The sequence below is a fragment of the Populus alba genome, chromosome 12, assembly GCF_005239225.2.
Source record: "Populus alba chromosome 12, ASM523922v2, whole genome shotgun sequence".
NCBI lineage: Eukaryota > Viridiplantae > Streptophyta > Magnoliopsida > Malpighiales > Salicaceae > Populus > Populus alba.
In genome coordinates, this window is record NC_133295.1 from 3,319,021 (window position 1) to 3,332,480 (window position 13,460).

Sequence of the window (13,460 nt, forward strand, 5' to 3'; positions counted from 1 at the left end):
CTTCAGAATCAGCCTTCCCTTAAATCTCTAGCCCACTCTTCCCTTCCCACCAGCTATTTTTTTTTTATCTTCATCAGACTTAGCCCTTTCAAGATCAACAAGCAACGTTAAAACTATATCATATTAACAACTTTCCTGAGTTCTTTATCTTATATTAGTTTTAGCCAGAGTTCAAGATTTAGCCTTTTCATCGCATCATTAGCTTCAGATTTTGTGTCCAATATTGCCAAACTCGGCTCTTTCTTTCTCTTTTTTTTTGTTTTTTGCACCCATGTTTCTTATTGGCTTCTTGTTGTTCGTTCTATCAGCTTCATATATCCTTACCTGCTATTTTATTTCCTAGAGTATGAACAAGAGTTTTTTTTTTTTTTCCCTTAACTTGAATATTTTAGCTACCGTACTAGCTAGATATATAACTAGCTAATCTACCTAGGCAAGTCATCTTTGTTTAATATTTTGCTGCCACTACAAATGGCTAGCATGGGAGACTGGGAGCAAAAGAATCTTGTAGAGGAGCTAACGCTAGGGATGGAGCTTGCAAAGCAACTTCAAATTCATCTCAACGTGCCATCTTCTTCAAGAGAAACCCGTGAAGTTTTGGTCCAGAAGATCTTAACTTCCTATGAAAAGGCGCTTTCGATGCTAAATTTTGGTACTAGCCTGGTGGGAGAGCTGCATCCAGTTGGAGGGATTACGATTAGAAATTCTGAATCGCCTCCTTCGCACAGTGGAAGTCCTCGGAGTGAAGACTCCGACCGTGATACGAGGGACGAGAGGCAAATAGATTATGGCTCTAGTTCAAGGTAGATAGATATTTTGTATCATATAAATGAGCTAGCCTATTTAATGTTTTGTCCATCAAGTGTTTTTTTTTGCATTGCAAGATTGTGATTTTTGGAATGTTAATTGATTGCAGAAAGAGCATGCCTAGATGGACAAAGCAAGTGAGAGTTAACCCAGGAATGGGACTGGAAGGGCCTCTCGATGATGGATTTAGCTGGAGAAAGTATGGGCAGAAAGCCATTCTTGGAGCCAAATATCCAAGGTGGGTATCCTTAATTTATCCTTGTTAGAATTATGAATTCTAAAATGGGTTTCTTTATGCACAGAGAAAGAGTGCCAAATGACTTTCTTTTAGATTCACATGCAAATCATAGCAAGTCCCTTTCTCGTACAAGTTTGTGACTCTCCTTAGTAATGGAGCATATCTGCATCTTTCGCCTCACGTCATGAATCATTTTTACGATTAGACGTCTATCTCTTCCTATGCCCCGCAGTAGTGATTCCTCTGACATTACAATGCTGCCGATAGATCCAATTCTTTCATGTATTGGATTTATAGTGTGTTCTCGGGGTAAAATTTTGTATTAATGTAATGTATTGGAGTTCTTTTCTTTTTAAAAGGATGGAATAGAATAACCGGCCGGTTGACTCTCCATAGTTATGGAGCATAAAATGGTTCCCCCTTTCCTCTTCAGGTCATACATCGCCGGAGAGTGCTTTCTACGGCCAATCCCCTCCTAATAGTATAGCTCAAAGTAGCTTTCTTTCGCTTTTTTTCTTTCCTCGAAGTTGAGGCCCATAGGCTTGTTTCGTTAATTTCCAAGCAGCTACACTTCAGCACTTGCTTACATCAATTAGTCCATGGTTTCACACTACCGAGCTAGAACTGTACCATAACAGGTGGCGATATCTGATTAAACTAGATTACCTTTTTCTTCCACCATGAACTTGCATCCCATGATTATGACTTAATCTTTAATAATTACATCATATGATCTCATGATATTTTCTGCACTTTATCATAACAAAACGATTCTTTGTGCTTTCAGAGGCTATTATAGATGCACTCATCGCAATGTCCAAGGTTGTTTAGCCACAAAGCAAGTGCAAAGGTCCGATGAAGATCCAACCATTTTTGAAATCACCTACCGTGGAAGGCATACATGCACTCAAGCCTCTAATTTGCTTCCTCTTTCACAACTCCGAGAAAATCAAGGACCTAGCACTAATATCACCATAGAGCCTCAACAAAACCAACTCCACCAAGAAAACAATCCACATACACAGGAGCTCCTCTTGAACTTTCGCAGAGGACTTAAAGTCATGACGGAAGGCTCAGACTCTCATGATCAGCAATCTTTTCCAACTAATACATTCCAATTCCCTTCAACATCCACTGTCAAACCTGAAAACGATTCCTTGTTTCCTCCTTCCATGGTAGAAAACAGTTTCGTGGGGAATTTCTCACCACCATTTATATCTCCTTCAGATTCTGTCACAAACTATTATTCTGTGTCTCCAAATGAGATGCAACATGGCTTTGGAGGGAACAAGAATTTTCAAAGTTCTGAGTCTGAGCTTACTGATCATATCATCTCTGCTGCTGCCTCGACTACTACCTCTCCTACTGTTGGACTGGATTTCCCATTTGGGAATGTTAACTTTGATCCCAACTTTACATTTGATAATCCAGGATTCCTCTCTTAGGTCCATTAAGGGAGGGATTAAATAAAGTGAAGATAGCTTAAGAATCTTCATTACCTAGGCCACTTGCACCTGGTGAGTGGTCACAGTTTGTACTAATTTAATACAAGAGAGTGAAAGAGAATCATCAAGTGATTAAATAGTTTGCTAGAGCTAGGTGTTCAGGAAAACTGCTTGTAACATTTTTTGTATTAATTTCCTTGGAATACTAATAATTGTATTGTTTTGATCGAGCCAAGATGGATAGAAATAGTTTTATTGGATACTTTTTTTGGGCTTTTTTCACCCTTTATCAAGGTCTGCAGTTGCATCATTTACTTAAAGCTACATTTGATTTTGTGTTTTAAACGGTGTTTAGATGAATTTTTAAAAATATATTTTTTAAAAATCTTAAATTGATAAATTTTTATAATATATTTTTTTGATGGTTTTGATCATGTGTTCATAACACAAACAAAAAAATTTATTTTAATATATTTTTAAATAAAAAAATATTTGTTAAAAAATACCCTGTAACACTACCAAAAACACACTAAATATATATATAATTGTTTATTGATTTCATTATGTGAGACAGTTATTTCAAGATTTTAATTCTATGCAGTGTAAATAATTTGGTATTTGTTCTTTGGTATTTAATTATAAAAATCCACAATACGTAAATAAATCAATCTATTTTGTACCGAGCACATAATAATAATTTAAAATTTAAATTTAGAGTTAATTATCATTTAATCCCTATAGTTTACAAAAAAAAAAAACTCATAATTAAATTAGCCCATGTAATTTAAATCATCCTGATATAATACCTTTTTTTTCTTCACAATACCTTGTTTTCTAATCATAATTCCCCATATCATTACTTCTCTTTTCTTTATTCTGATTTTCAAAAAATAAAATTGAAAAAGTAATTGGATCGATGGAGGGAGTAAATTATTAAAAGTATGAAGAAATAGGGATTTGAAAATACATGTATGATATTATGGTGCAATGTGTTTTATAGCTTTCCACTAGAAAATATATTGAAATAATTGTTTTAGAGATTTTTTTTTTAATTTTTCATACAATCATGTAATATTAAAAATATATATTTTTAAAACATATTTTAAAGCACAAGCCTACGGCAGTCTAAACACTCTAGTTATGATACTTTTAGACGTTCTCTTTTTATGGGAGTTAAACCTCCCAACTTATACGACAAAACGAATTTGGGTCCAAATAGAAATTACCAATTTTCATAGAATTTGGGTCCATTATTGACTAAGATGTTTTATACTAAGAAAAGATCTTTTAGCCAGAAAGAGCATTCGGACAAGGCCCAGGCTCCAAGCTCAGAGGTCGGGAAGCCTCAACGATGACTAGACCCAACAACCTAATTACACTCCGATGACAACACATCCGTGTCTGGTTTCTTTCAAACAAAACAAATATGAACAGAACAATAAATTGTCTGCTCAAATTGCAATTTCAAAAGAAAGCAAGACTTTCCTGTGGTCCATGCCTCCATTAAGGCATTCATGCAATTTCCTGCTAGCTTCCCTTCAATCTCCTTCTAAGATTATAGGGGACCAGGACCGGGGCCAGCTCCCTACATACATGATGCTATTCAAATGAGTGTTTTGGTGAGTTAACACATTGCAAAAAATTAGAAAAAATTAAATTAATACAAATTAGAAATAAATTACATCAAATTTGATTGAGAAAAAGTGTTTAATATATCTCTAGGAGTAAAATATGAGTGGTGAAAATGACTAGCGGTAGCTGGAAAATCCAATACCCATCACTGGCAAAGAGAAAATTAACTTGGTTGCCGTGATTTTTGTTAAAGAGAAAGAAAGAGATTAGTATTTTAGAAAGATAAAAGTGTTTTATAGTTGTTATGAAGTGTTTTTATTGGTGAAGAGAGAGAGAGTAGAAATAAAAACAAAATCTAATATTTAATTTAAAATGATTCACAGATAACATTTACGACTTATTAATTATTTAAATATTTTATCAAAAATATTATTTTATCAATTTGAAAAACTCATATTCAAATTAAGTAATTTTTTTCAAAATGTAATAATTCTTCTTGATCAAAAAGATGCAATGACATTGATAGGGTAATGGCGTTTCGGCTAGCGGTCCATTCATGTGCTCACACTTCTTCTAACACTCCAATTCTTAACTTTAAAAGTCCAGTCTTTTTTTACCCTTTTCCTAGGCAAATCTTGAACTATTTGGTCCCCTCCATGGAAATTGTACCTGCAATACTTTTTTTTTTTTTTTAAGGATAAACACACACTTATAATTCTCTTTTGTAGACAAAAAAAAAAAAAAAAACGTTCTTAAGAAAAAGGATAACAAGAAGTTTTTCTCAATTTTTATGGCCAAACTGAGATGAGATGCTTTACAAAAGATGGTCATTAAATTAAAACTAAAACTAAAATGAAATAAGCTAGTGAATTTACCGTAACCCAATAGATAAATCTTTGTGGAGTGTAATGGTGTTACACGGTGATTTCTCTATTCTTTGTTTTTTTTTTTTTTTTTAATCACTTGACTTTTTTTATATTTGGTTCTTTAACTTTGTGTTGATTTGGGATTATTCTTACTAATTTGTTTTAGATGTCTACATATGAAAAACTCACGGTGTTAAGAAAATATTTCATCGTTTGGTTAATGATTTTTTTGGCAAAATAAAATTTAATTTTATTAATTTAAAATAATTAGAGTTTTTATGATTAAATTTGAAATCTAAACAAGTATTCAACTTTTTATTTCTAGCACAAATGATTGAATTGCATGGATAAGAGGAAAAGTTCAACTCCTTTTTTTATTGTTTGACTTTTTTTTTTTTAATGTGATCCTTTCACATAAAGTTTATTTGGGATTAAACATAGTGGTTTGTTTTAGCTGCTTAGATATGAAGATCTCGCAATATTGAGAAATTTTTTTTGGACATTGGTTAATGCTCAATTCTGATAAAATAAAATAAAATTTTATTATTATAAAACACGTAAGGTTTTAGGGATTAAATTTGAAACTAAAACAAATAAGAGGGATTACAGTGAGCCAATATAGAGAAATTGGCTGATAAGTGCAACCCATACGCTAGTGTGCACTGCAGTGGTGTGTGCAACTTCCTCTAATCCTAGAATATCGTGTTTATTGGTGGTGTTGGAAGTAGCTCGGTGAGGCCTTGTGTGTTTAGCAGCATGTGGCGACAGAAAAGCCATGTTGTGGTTCCAACATCCCCTTCTTCTTTTTTTCCTTCTCATTTCTTGGTTCTGTCTCATTTCTTTGGTTTCCGCGCTAACTTTGGTCTTTATTCTTTTAATTACTATTTGTTTTGTTTTGAATTTTTTATTATTGTTTTTAATTTTATTTTTTTAATATTAGATTGGTTAGGAATTATGCTTCATGATTTTTTTATTTGTCTTTTATGAGATAATTCTGGTCTCATAACTCGAGTAATGAGTTCGAAAGGTTAACCTGAATCGAATTATTTTTTCAGTCATTTTTTGTAATTTTTAATTTATTTTTCAATTTAATGATTTAATTTGGGTTGAATGGGAATTGAGCTCCATAACTATTTTTTATTTTTATATTATGGAGTTATCCTGGTCTCATGATCTAAGTTACAAGTTTGATGGGTTAGCTCAAATCTTCTTTTGGTTGTTTTTCAGTTATGTTCTTCAACAATGGGTTGGTTTGAGAATTTGACTTCATAATATGTTTTAGCTTTCTATTAAGTTATCTCAATCTCATGATCCAGATTGCAGGGTTTGGTGTGCTTGCCCAAGTTTACTAGGGTTATTTTATTTTTTGATCCTTTTTGTTAATTGAATTTTTTTCTATAACATCATTTTATATTGGGTTAGTTGAAAATTGAGTTTTGTAATTTTTTTTAATATATTTTTTATGAGGTTATTTTGATCTCACAACTCGGGATACGAGTTTGGCAAGCTAACAAGATTTAACTCGATTTTTTTTTTTATAATTTTTTTAAAAATATATTTTTTTTTTCAATTTCATCCTTCAATAATGGGTTGACTAGGAATTGGAGATTCAAATATGTTTTTAATTTTCTTTCCACGGAGTTATTTTATTCTAATAACCTAAGTCATATGTTTATTAGGATGACTTAATTCAGTTATTTTTTTGGGTCGGTTTTTCAAATTTAATATTTTTTTAGTTTTAACCTTTAACTTTTTGTTTATTGACATATTTTTTTATTGTTTTTAGATGAATTAAAATTGTATTTTAGTTATTATTTTATTAAATTTCATTTAATTTTGACATTGTTATCATGTAAGATTATATGAAATTTCTAAGAACATTGAAAAGAAATCTTTTCAAATTATGGGCATGCCTTTTTTTGTGCATTTATTATAATTAATTTTCTTTTAGTTCAGTTAATTTACTGGTTGATTGTTTTGTTTTGTTTTTATCATATAATAAAATAAAGCATGTTTACTGAATCTAGTCATGTCTATGACTTGAGTTGGAGATTTTTTTCACTTCTTAGAAACATATTAACAACACTTGAGCATTAACCCAACCTGTAGTATAGTACGTATCACCAATTTAGTCTTATTTTGTTTCTAAAAAAAATGAGAATCATATATAGTTATACTTTCACTTCATGCAACCCCTTTTAACATCTAAACGAATTGAATTAAATTGGGATTTGAAATTGAAATCTTTATATAACAAAGTCCCCTCAACTTTAATATCAAGCTTCAAATTCCCATTAGAGCATGCAAGAGATCCTATGTAGAATATGTTCATGCATGCAATTTATCAAAAAAGGAAAAAATAAAAAAGCATGCTCAAGAGTTATATATATCACCGGAGATCACCAACTTAACATTGGATTTCCATGTCAAGAAAATCGGATAATTTGACTATAATTCTTAATTTATTGTTAAAAGCATGATGGGCAAGAGAAGCATCAACACATTAGTGAATAGACACTCGAGAGGCAAGCAATTTGATTGATCAATGAAATGGAAATTGAATCCATACAATGAAATAAATTAAGCTTGAGAAATTGAGAGAATGCTCAAGAATACAAGGGCCTTCCTGGCTATCTAGCTAGCCAGCTACAACGAGATGGTTAGCAGAATGTTAGCTGAATTTGTTGAGCAAGTTCCTCTGCGCTTAGTTGGCATCCAATTCCAATCTGTCAAGAAAGCAGTAGCTTTCAATCATTAGCTACTGCAAATCTAAATTTAAATGAGCACAAGGAGACAAAAACAAATCCTTAGTGAATTCAAACTCAGTGAAGACAAATGACTGCAAAGATACCCTAGCTATTTTTCGGTTCTTTTATTTATTCTACCACACATTAATATTTTTTTTAATAACACATGTTAGAAAAAATTAGAAAAATAGCGCTGATTGAACATAACCGCTACTAAAATAACTACTATTTCAAAATTAATGTCTCCTTCAAATGAATTAATATGTACAAAAATATAAAAGATGATATTTAAGAACTAATATGAGAAGCTAGTGTGACATGAAAGAAAATAAGAGAAGACAAAAAAAGAAAAGAAAAAATGGGTCACTAGAAACAGATTGGGAATTCATTTTCGACACAACTGGTATCATTAGAAAGATTTTAACGAAACAATTCTAACTATATATTAAAATATCACCGAACAAGGTCATAACTGGTTTAAGATTAATTTACATGTTAATTACAATCTTGTTTGGTAGTCTTTTAAGGTGTAGTTAAGTAAAATTGTCTCGTTGAATTTTTTTTAATGATACCGAGAGTGTCAAAAATAGATTCCTGATATGTACTTGATAATTCATTCTTTATTTTTATTTTTTTATTTTTCTTTCTTGTTATATCACCTTATCTTGTATTTTTTTTTTTGGTTATTAAATCTTTATGAAATCTTGAAACATGACTAAACAATTGCTATTGAAATTTCATTAGTGATTGTGATATTCATAAACATGGTTGTTTTTTTTACTTCCAAATAGTTTTCAAACGTGTATCATTCTCTCAAAAATTTTACCATATAGTGTCCTTTTTCATATAAAAAAACTCCCTAGTTTTCTGCAAAATTAATGTCGTGGATATCGAGAGACATGCAATGAACTTCAAAGTCAGCACAAGTGTGTGGTACAATAAAGTGCTTTTTCACAAATGGACATGCAATTACCGTTACAACTACAACCATATTTACTATTTGTACATATAAATTAATCCCACAATTAATTAGTGAATGGTCATGTCCTTTTCAGTGCTGATCTACCATTAATTTTGAGGTGCAGCTAATTTGTAATATTGTTTAATTATTTTGGCCAAGAAAATTGAACTATTAATAAAAAGAAAAAAAATAGCATTCTATCCATGGACATGTAATTATCATGCGGTGACATTCCATGTACGTTTGGGCTCAAACTTTTTTCCTCTTCTTCCACTGACAAGAGAGAGGTAGGGAGAAAACAAAACTACATGAATGTCTGTCTTCCTACCATTAATTTAAGAGGCCTACTTGGTGCATAAATTCCTTTTTTTTTATTTTTTTTTTCTTTTCTTCTCCATTAATTATTATTTTGCTCTTATAAATCGAATGATAATTAAATTGGTGCAAGAAAACTAAATCTAGGGGAAGTGACATCTTTTACCTTGATTGTGAAGGAGTTGAGCATAGTTTCATGATCTACTATGCTAATGCTCACATGTAGAATCTCGAGGGCAAGGTCTTCAAGGGCAGAAATTATCTTCACAGCCTGACCAGGAATCTGAGGAGATACAGTCTTCAATAGAACATTTGGGCCTGAGAATTTAACCTCAACATCAGCAATTGCTGACTTGGAATTCGCGACGAGTTCGTTAATGTTGTCATTAATGGAGGAGGAGGAAGATGGAGATGGAGACGATTCAAGTGAAGTAGCCATGGAAGGAGAAAGGTAACCTTGTTGCAATCTTGGCTTGTAAGGACTACATGGTTGTGGAGTTGTTGGGCTAATGGGCAAATTAAGTCTAGGACTTAGTGGTGGTTTTCTAGGGCTAAGTGGTGAAGGTCTTGGAGTACTTGAAACAATCCTAGGGCTAAGAACTTCACTATAAACTTTCCTTTTCTTCTTGGCTTCAAGTGATTGTAGAACTTGCTGCAACTCATTGATGTAATCAACAACTCCTCCTATTATTGATGCTTGGTCTCCCTACGCATATATAGTAGAACAATAAGAAATAAAAGAGTGCAAAAAACATTAGGAACAGATGGAGGAGAACACCTAAAGAAAACAAAAAAAATAATACAAGTGAAAAAGCTTACTCTTTTGACATAGAAGCAAGGCATGAGGGACCTTAAAACAGACAAGTGCTCGTTCATCTGCTTTCGCCGGTTGCGTTCCACTGTAATATGAGACATACGTTGCTGCCCATCTGGATTTACTTCCTGATCTGAAGAAGCTGTGGCTGCTGCTGACGCTGAAATCTTTTGTCTCTTGCTTTTTGGAGAAGTTTCAAGCTCATTATTGGTCTCATCAAAATCATGCAAAGCATTAGAAGATGAAGACTTTTGGGACACTAACCGCCTTGTTTCTTCGCTTTCTTTTGAGCTAACAACAGCTTCGTCTAATGGTGTTACCGGAGGGAAATCTGTTACACTGTCTAAACTCTCAAAAATAGCAAACAAATCATCTCCATCAAAGGCAGTGTCGCCAAATTCAGGGTGTACTTCTTCAAGAAAATCAGACAAACTCTCAGTCATTTTGAACGAACGTTTGACCTTTTCCTTCTTGAAAAAAACTTGCTTTTCTTGTAGTTTTCTGGGAAAGCGAGCAAAAAAAATGAAGGGCTAAACAAGGGCGGAGAGAGTGAAGTGGTATAGCAAGAGGCAGATGATAGCATCCATGAAAACAGCGAGTACAATAGTATTTCTCGAGATTGTCAAGATGGATAAAAGGATCGCAAATGGAGTAAACATAGAGACTAAAGTGGTGATGTGAAAGGGACTAAACCATCGCCATCAAGGGTATCTTTTAAGCTCATTGTCTGAAAGTCAGGTTAACCCTTGCCTTCTGTTGCTGGTGATCGATCTTACGGGATTTAGGGAGGTATAGTTGCAGAAACTTAGCACAGACACCCAGGATGACACATGCAAAGCCAAAGGGACAGTGAAAACTCACAAACAACGGAAAGGTGCCCGTTAGAGAGAGAAAATTAGGAGATGAGGGGAGGGATGGGGAGAGAGGGGGTGAGGAGGTTATATATAAGATGAGGATGTTAATGAAGAGCAATGGAGATTGTGTTCAAAGAACAATCGAGGCTTGGTGATTGTTCACGAAGCTCATTATATTATTGTGAATTTGAAAAATATTCTCCATCTCATCAAAAGCGTGTGGAAAACATTATGTTAATTTACTGTATCGTTTTTAATATACATACAGATGAGAGTGAATGATATGAGACTAAAATAAATGCAACGAATGTAGGAGACAAAAACTATTAATCAATTCCATAAAACATTAAATATTTTTGACATTATTGTGATAGAGTGATTCTATTCGAAGGAATTCTTAAATTCAGTGGATGTTTGCTAAAATAGTTTAATTTGTTGTCACATGTGTTATTAAACTTTTACTGGTTTATCGGGTCATGTTTGTTTCTGTGTTTTAAAAGTGATTTAAAAAAAAATTATTTTTTTATTAACTTTAAATTAATATATTTTTAGTGTTTTTAAATCATTTTGATGTACTGATGTCAAAAATAATTTTTAAAATATATAAAAAATATCATTGGCATGTATTTTAACATGAAAAATTATATGAAAAACAACCACAACCACACTACCAAACAAACTTTGAAATTTCAAGTTAAGTTCTGAAAAAGTAAAATAAAAATTAACTCAATTAAATTTACAATTTAAAAGGTTTATTCAAACCTATAATTCCATCTCTTTAATCAAAACCTAGTTTATTTTTTTTAAAAATAAGATTATTTTAATTAACACTTATAAAATTGCTCACCCGGTCAAATTTAATAACTTTGGTTGTTATAATGAATTATGTTAATTATTGTACTTATTAATATAATTATATCTAAATGATATGTTTGATTATTTAGTTCACATAATACATGGAATAATCTTAATATTCTTATATTTGATGATTTCTTATTCGCTAGATATTGAATGAAACTAAGAGATTAATATTTAACTAAATACACACTCAGCATTAATTCCAAGTCCCTATTAGTTGTTCAATAAAGAGGAAAAGAAAAGTGTTCGGCATACAGACACACACGTAAAGAGAAATGGTGGAGTGCAAAGAAAATTTTCCATAATCGAACATGATTGGACTTTTAGTACTGCTTGCTAAAGATAGAAGAAATTCACAACCAAACTAATATGGGTATAATTTAATTAGTTAAGTTATAAATTTATATTTTAGAAGTTATTAGTTTGAGTTTTATAAATTTCAGGGTCATTGAAAGTTTATATGACCGTTAATTTTAAAACTCGTGGAATTAGTCGAGATGCACACAAGTTAACCTAAATATTTACATTAATAATAAAAAAAATACACAATCGATGGTAATCGAGTGTACTTAGATCATCCTGCAAAAAAGTATGCCTTAGATTCTTTGTAGACGTTGTTTGATTTAAAGGTAAATTTATTTTTGTATTTTAAAAGTTTTTTAAAGAAAAATTAATTTTTTTTTATTCTTTTTATTTTAAATTAATATATTTTATTATTTTTTATTTGATCATGTTAAAAATAAAATTTTTAAAATAAAAAAAAATTTAAAAATAATTTTCAAACCTATTGAATGTGCTGTATGTCAGGTGGCAGAGGCTGCCTTGTAGTTGTACATTACTGGTTGATCAGCCTCCCGGCCATGGAGTAAAACAATATTTTATGACATCAACAGGACCACCTGCACAAGACGTGAATTTATTGTAACAACACGGATTGGTTGTAAAATTGTGAGTTGTGACCTTGTGTATCGAGAATATACATCTCTTGTGAGTTGTGACCTTGTGTAAATCGGCTCAACGGACGTCTATCGAGAAGAAATAAGTGTTTTTTTAAAGTCCGGTAATAATTATTTTTAAAATATTTTTAATTAAAAATATATTAAAATAATATAATTAAAAAAATATAAATTTTTTTAATTTTTTAGAAAACAAAGTACAAATTTTAAAAACAAATTAACTTAAAATTGATCCCGTTAATTTAGTGGACATAGTCAAGATTTAGTTTGGATTTTAATTTTTTTTAAATAATATCATTTTAATATTTTTTTAAATCAAAATAATATCTCAACATGTATCAATGCGTTTTAAAAGCCAAACCAGATCATTTACTAACTTGGTTGAATGATTATTTTTCACAGGTGTGTGGAGTATGGAAGGTCGATTCAAGATTTCAGAGTATATTCATATTAAAAAGATTTTAGATTTTGAATTAATTTTCTTCGTTATGAAAAATATTATTGTAATATACCCATATGGGAAAAATTTAGGATAAGTTATACTTACATAAAGTTCTGGTAGTATTCCCTATTTTACACTGTTCTTTAAAATTTAAAAAGTTGCAATAGCACCTTTCTTATTTTAAATCAATTGCAAGCTTTGTAAGATGCTTTCTACCAAAAAAAAAAAAAAACGGCTACTTTTGTTAAAAGCTATAATGGGCATTGCAAAAATGAAGTGTTTGTTTAGCAATTAAGGCATTATTATATTTCTGTAAGGATAAGAATACAAGTTTGATTTTCAGAAAACGCATTTATTAAAAGAGACAGTTATGAACCCCGAACGGGACTAGCCTCATCCTTTAAAAAGATGTAAGGATATCCAAATAAAAACCAAAAAAATTATAGGCATTGCAACCAATGTATATTCATTTATGGAGAGACATGAAAATGGATTTCCATGGATATATATATCTAGCTAGGTTTATATACACCTTGAGAGGTTCAAATCTATCGTCTTCCATGAAAGGATAAATGAGAATGCCAG

The 13,460-nt window shown here is 31.4% G+C and overlaps 2 protein-coding genes across 2 annotated transcripts; one reads left to right on the forward strand and one right to left on the reverse strand.

Annotated features, from left to right (window-relative positions):
* Positions 1–64: 64 nt before the first annotated feature.
* LOC118044266 (probable WRKY transcription factor 53) lies at positions 65–2,725 on the forward strand. Its single transcript, XM_035052495.2, has 3 exons — positions 65–803; positions 917–1,045; positions 1,833–2,725. Exons 1-3 carry the CDS (start codon positions 472–474, stop codon positions 2,488–2,490), a joined length of 1,119 nt encoding a protein of 372 aa, XP_034908386.1. The 5' UTR covers positions 65–471; the 3' UTR covers positions 2,491–2,725.
* Positions 2,726–7,415: 4,690 nt separating this feature from the next.
* LOC118044260 (transcription factor SPEECHLESS) lies at positions 7,416–10,666 on the reverse strand. Its single transcript, XM_035052487.2, has 3 exons — positions 9,771–10,666; positions 9,118–9,657; positions 7,416–7,654 (listed from the first exon to the last, which is right to left on the reverse strand). The coding sequence occupies exons 1-3, from the start codon at positions 10,206–10,208 to the stop codon at positions 7,589–7,591; spliced, it is 1,044 nt and encodes a 347-aa protein (XP_034908378.1). The 5' UTR covers positions 10,209–10,666; the 3' UTR covers positions 7,416–7,588.
* Positions 10,667–13,460: the final 2,794 nt, after the last annotated feature.

Coding starts and splice junctions, on each gene's coding strand:
- LOC118044260 (XM_035052487.2), bottom strand. CDS start 10,208: ATGACTGAGAGTTTGTCTGATTTTCTTGAAGAAGTACACCCTGAATTT. Junction 9,658..9,770: donor CTTGCTTCTATGTCAAAAGA/GTAAGCTTTTTC, acceptor ATATATGCGTAG/GGAGACCAAGCATCAATAAT. Junction 7,655..9,117: donor TCAACTCCTTCACAATCAAG/GTAAAAGATGTC, acceptor CTTTCTTGACAG/ATTGGAATTGGATGCCAACT.
- LOC118044266 (XM_035052495.2), top strand. CDS start 472: ATGGCTAGCATGGGAGACTGGGAGCAAAAGAATCTTGTAGAGGAGCTA. Junction 804..916: donor GATTATGGCTCTAGTTCAAG/GTAGATAGATAT, acceptor AATTGATTGCAG/AAAGAGCATGCCTAGATGGA. Junction 1,046..1,832: donor CTTGGAGCCAAATATCCAAG/GTGGGTATCCTT, acceptor TTGTGCTTTCAG/AGGCTATTATAGATGCACTC.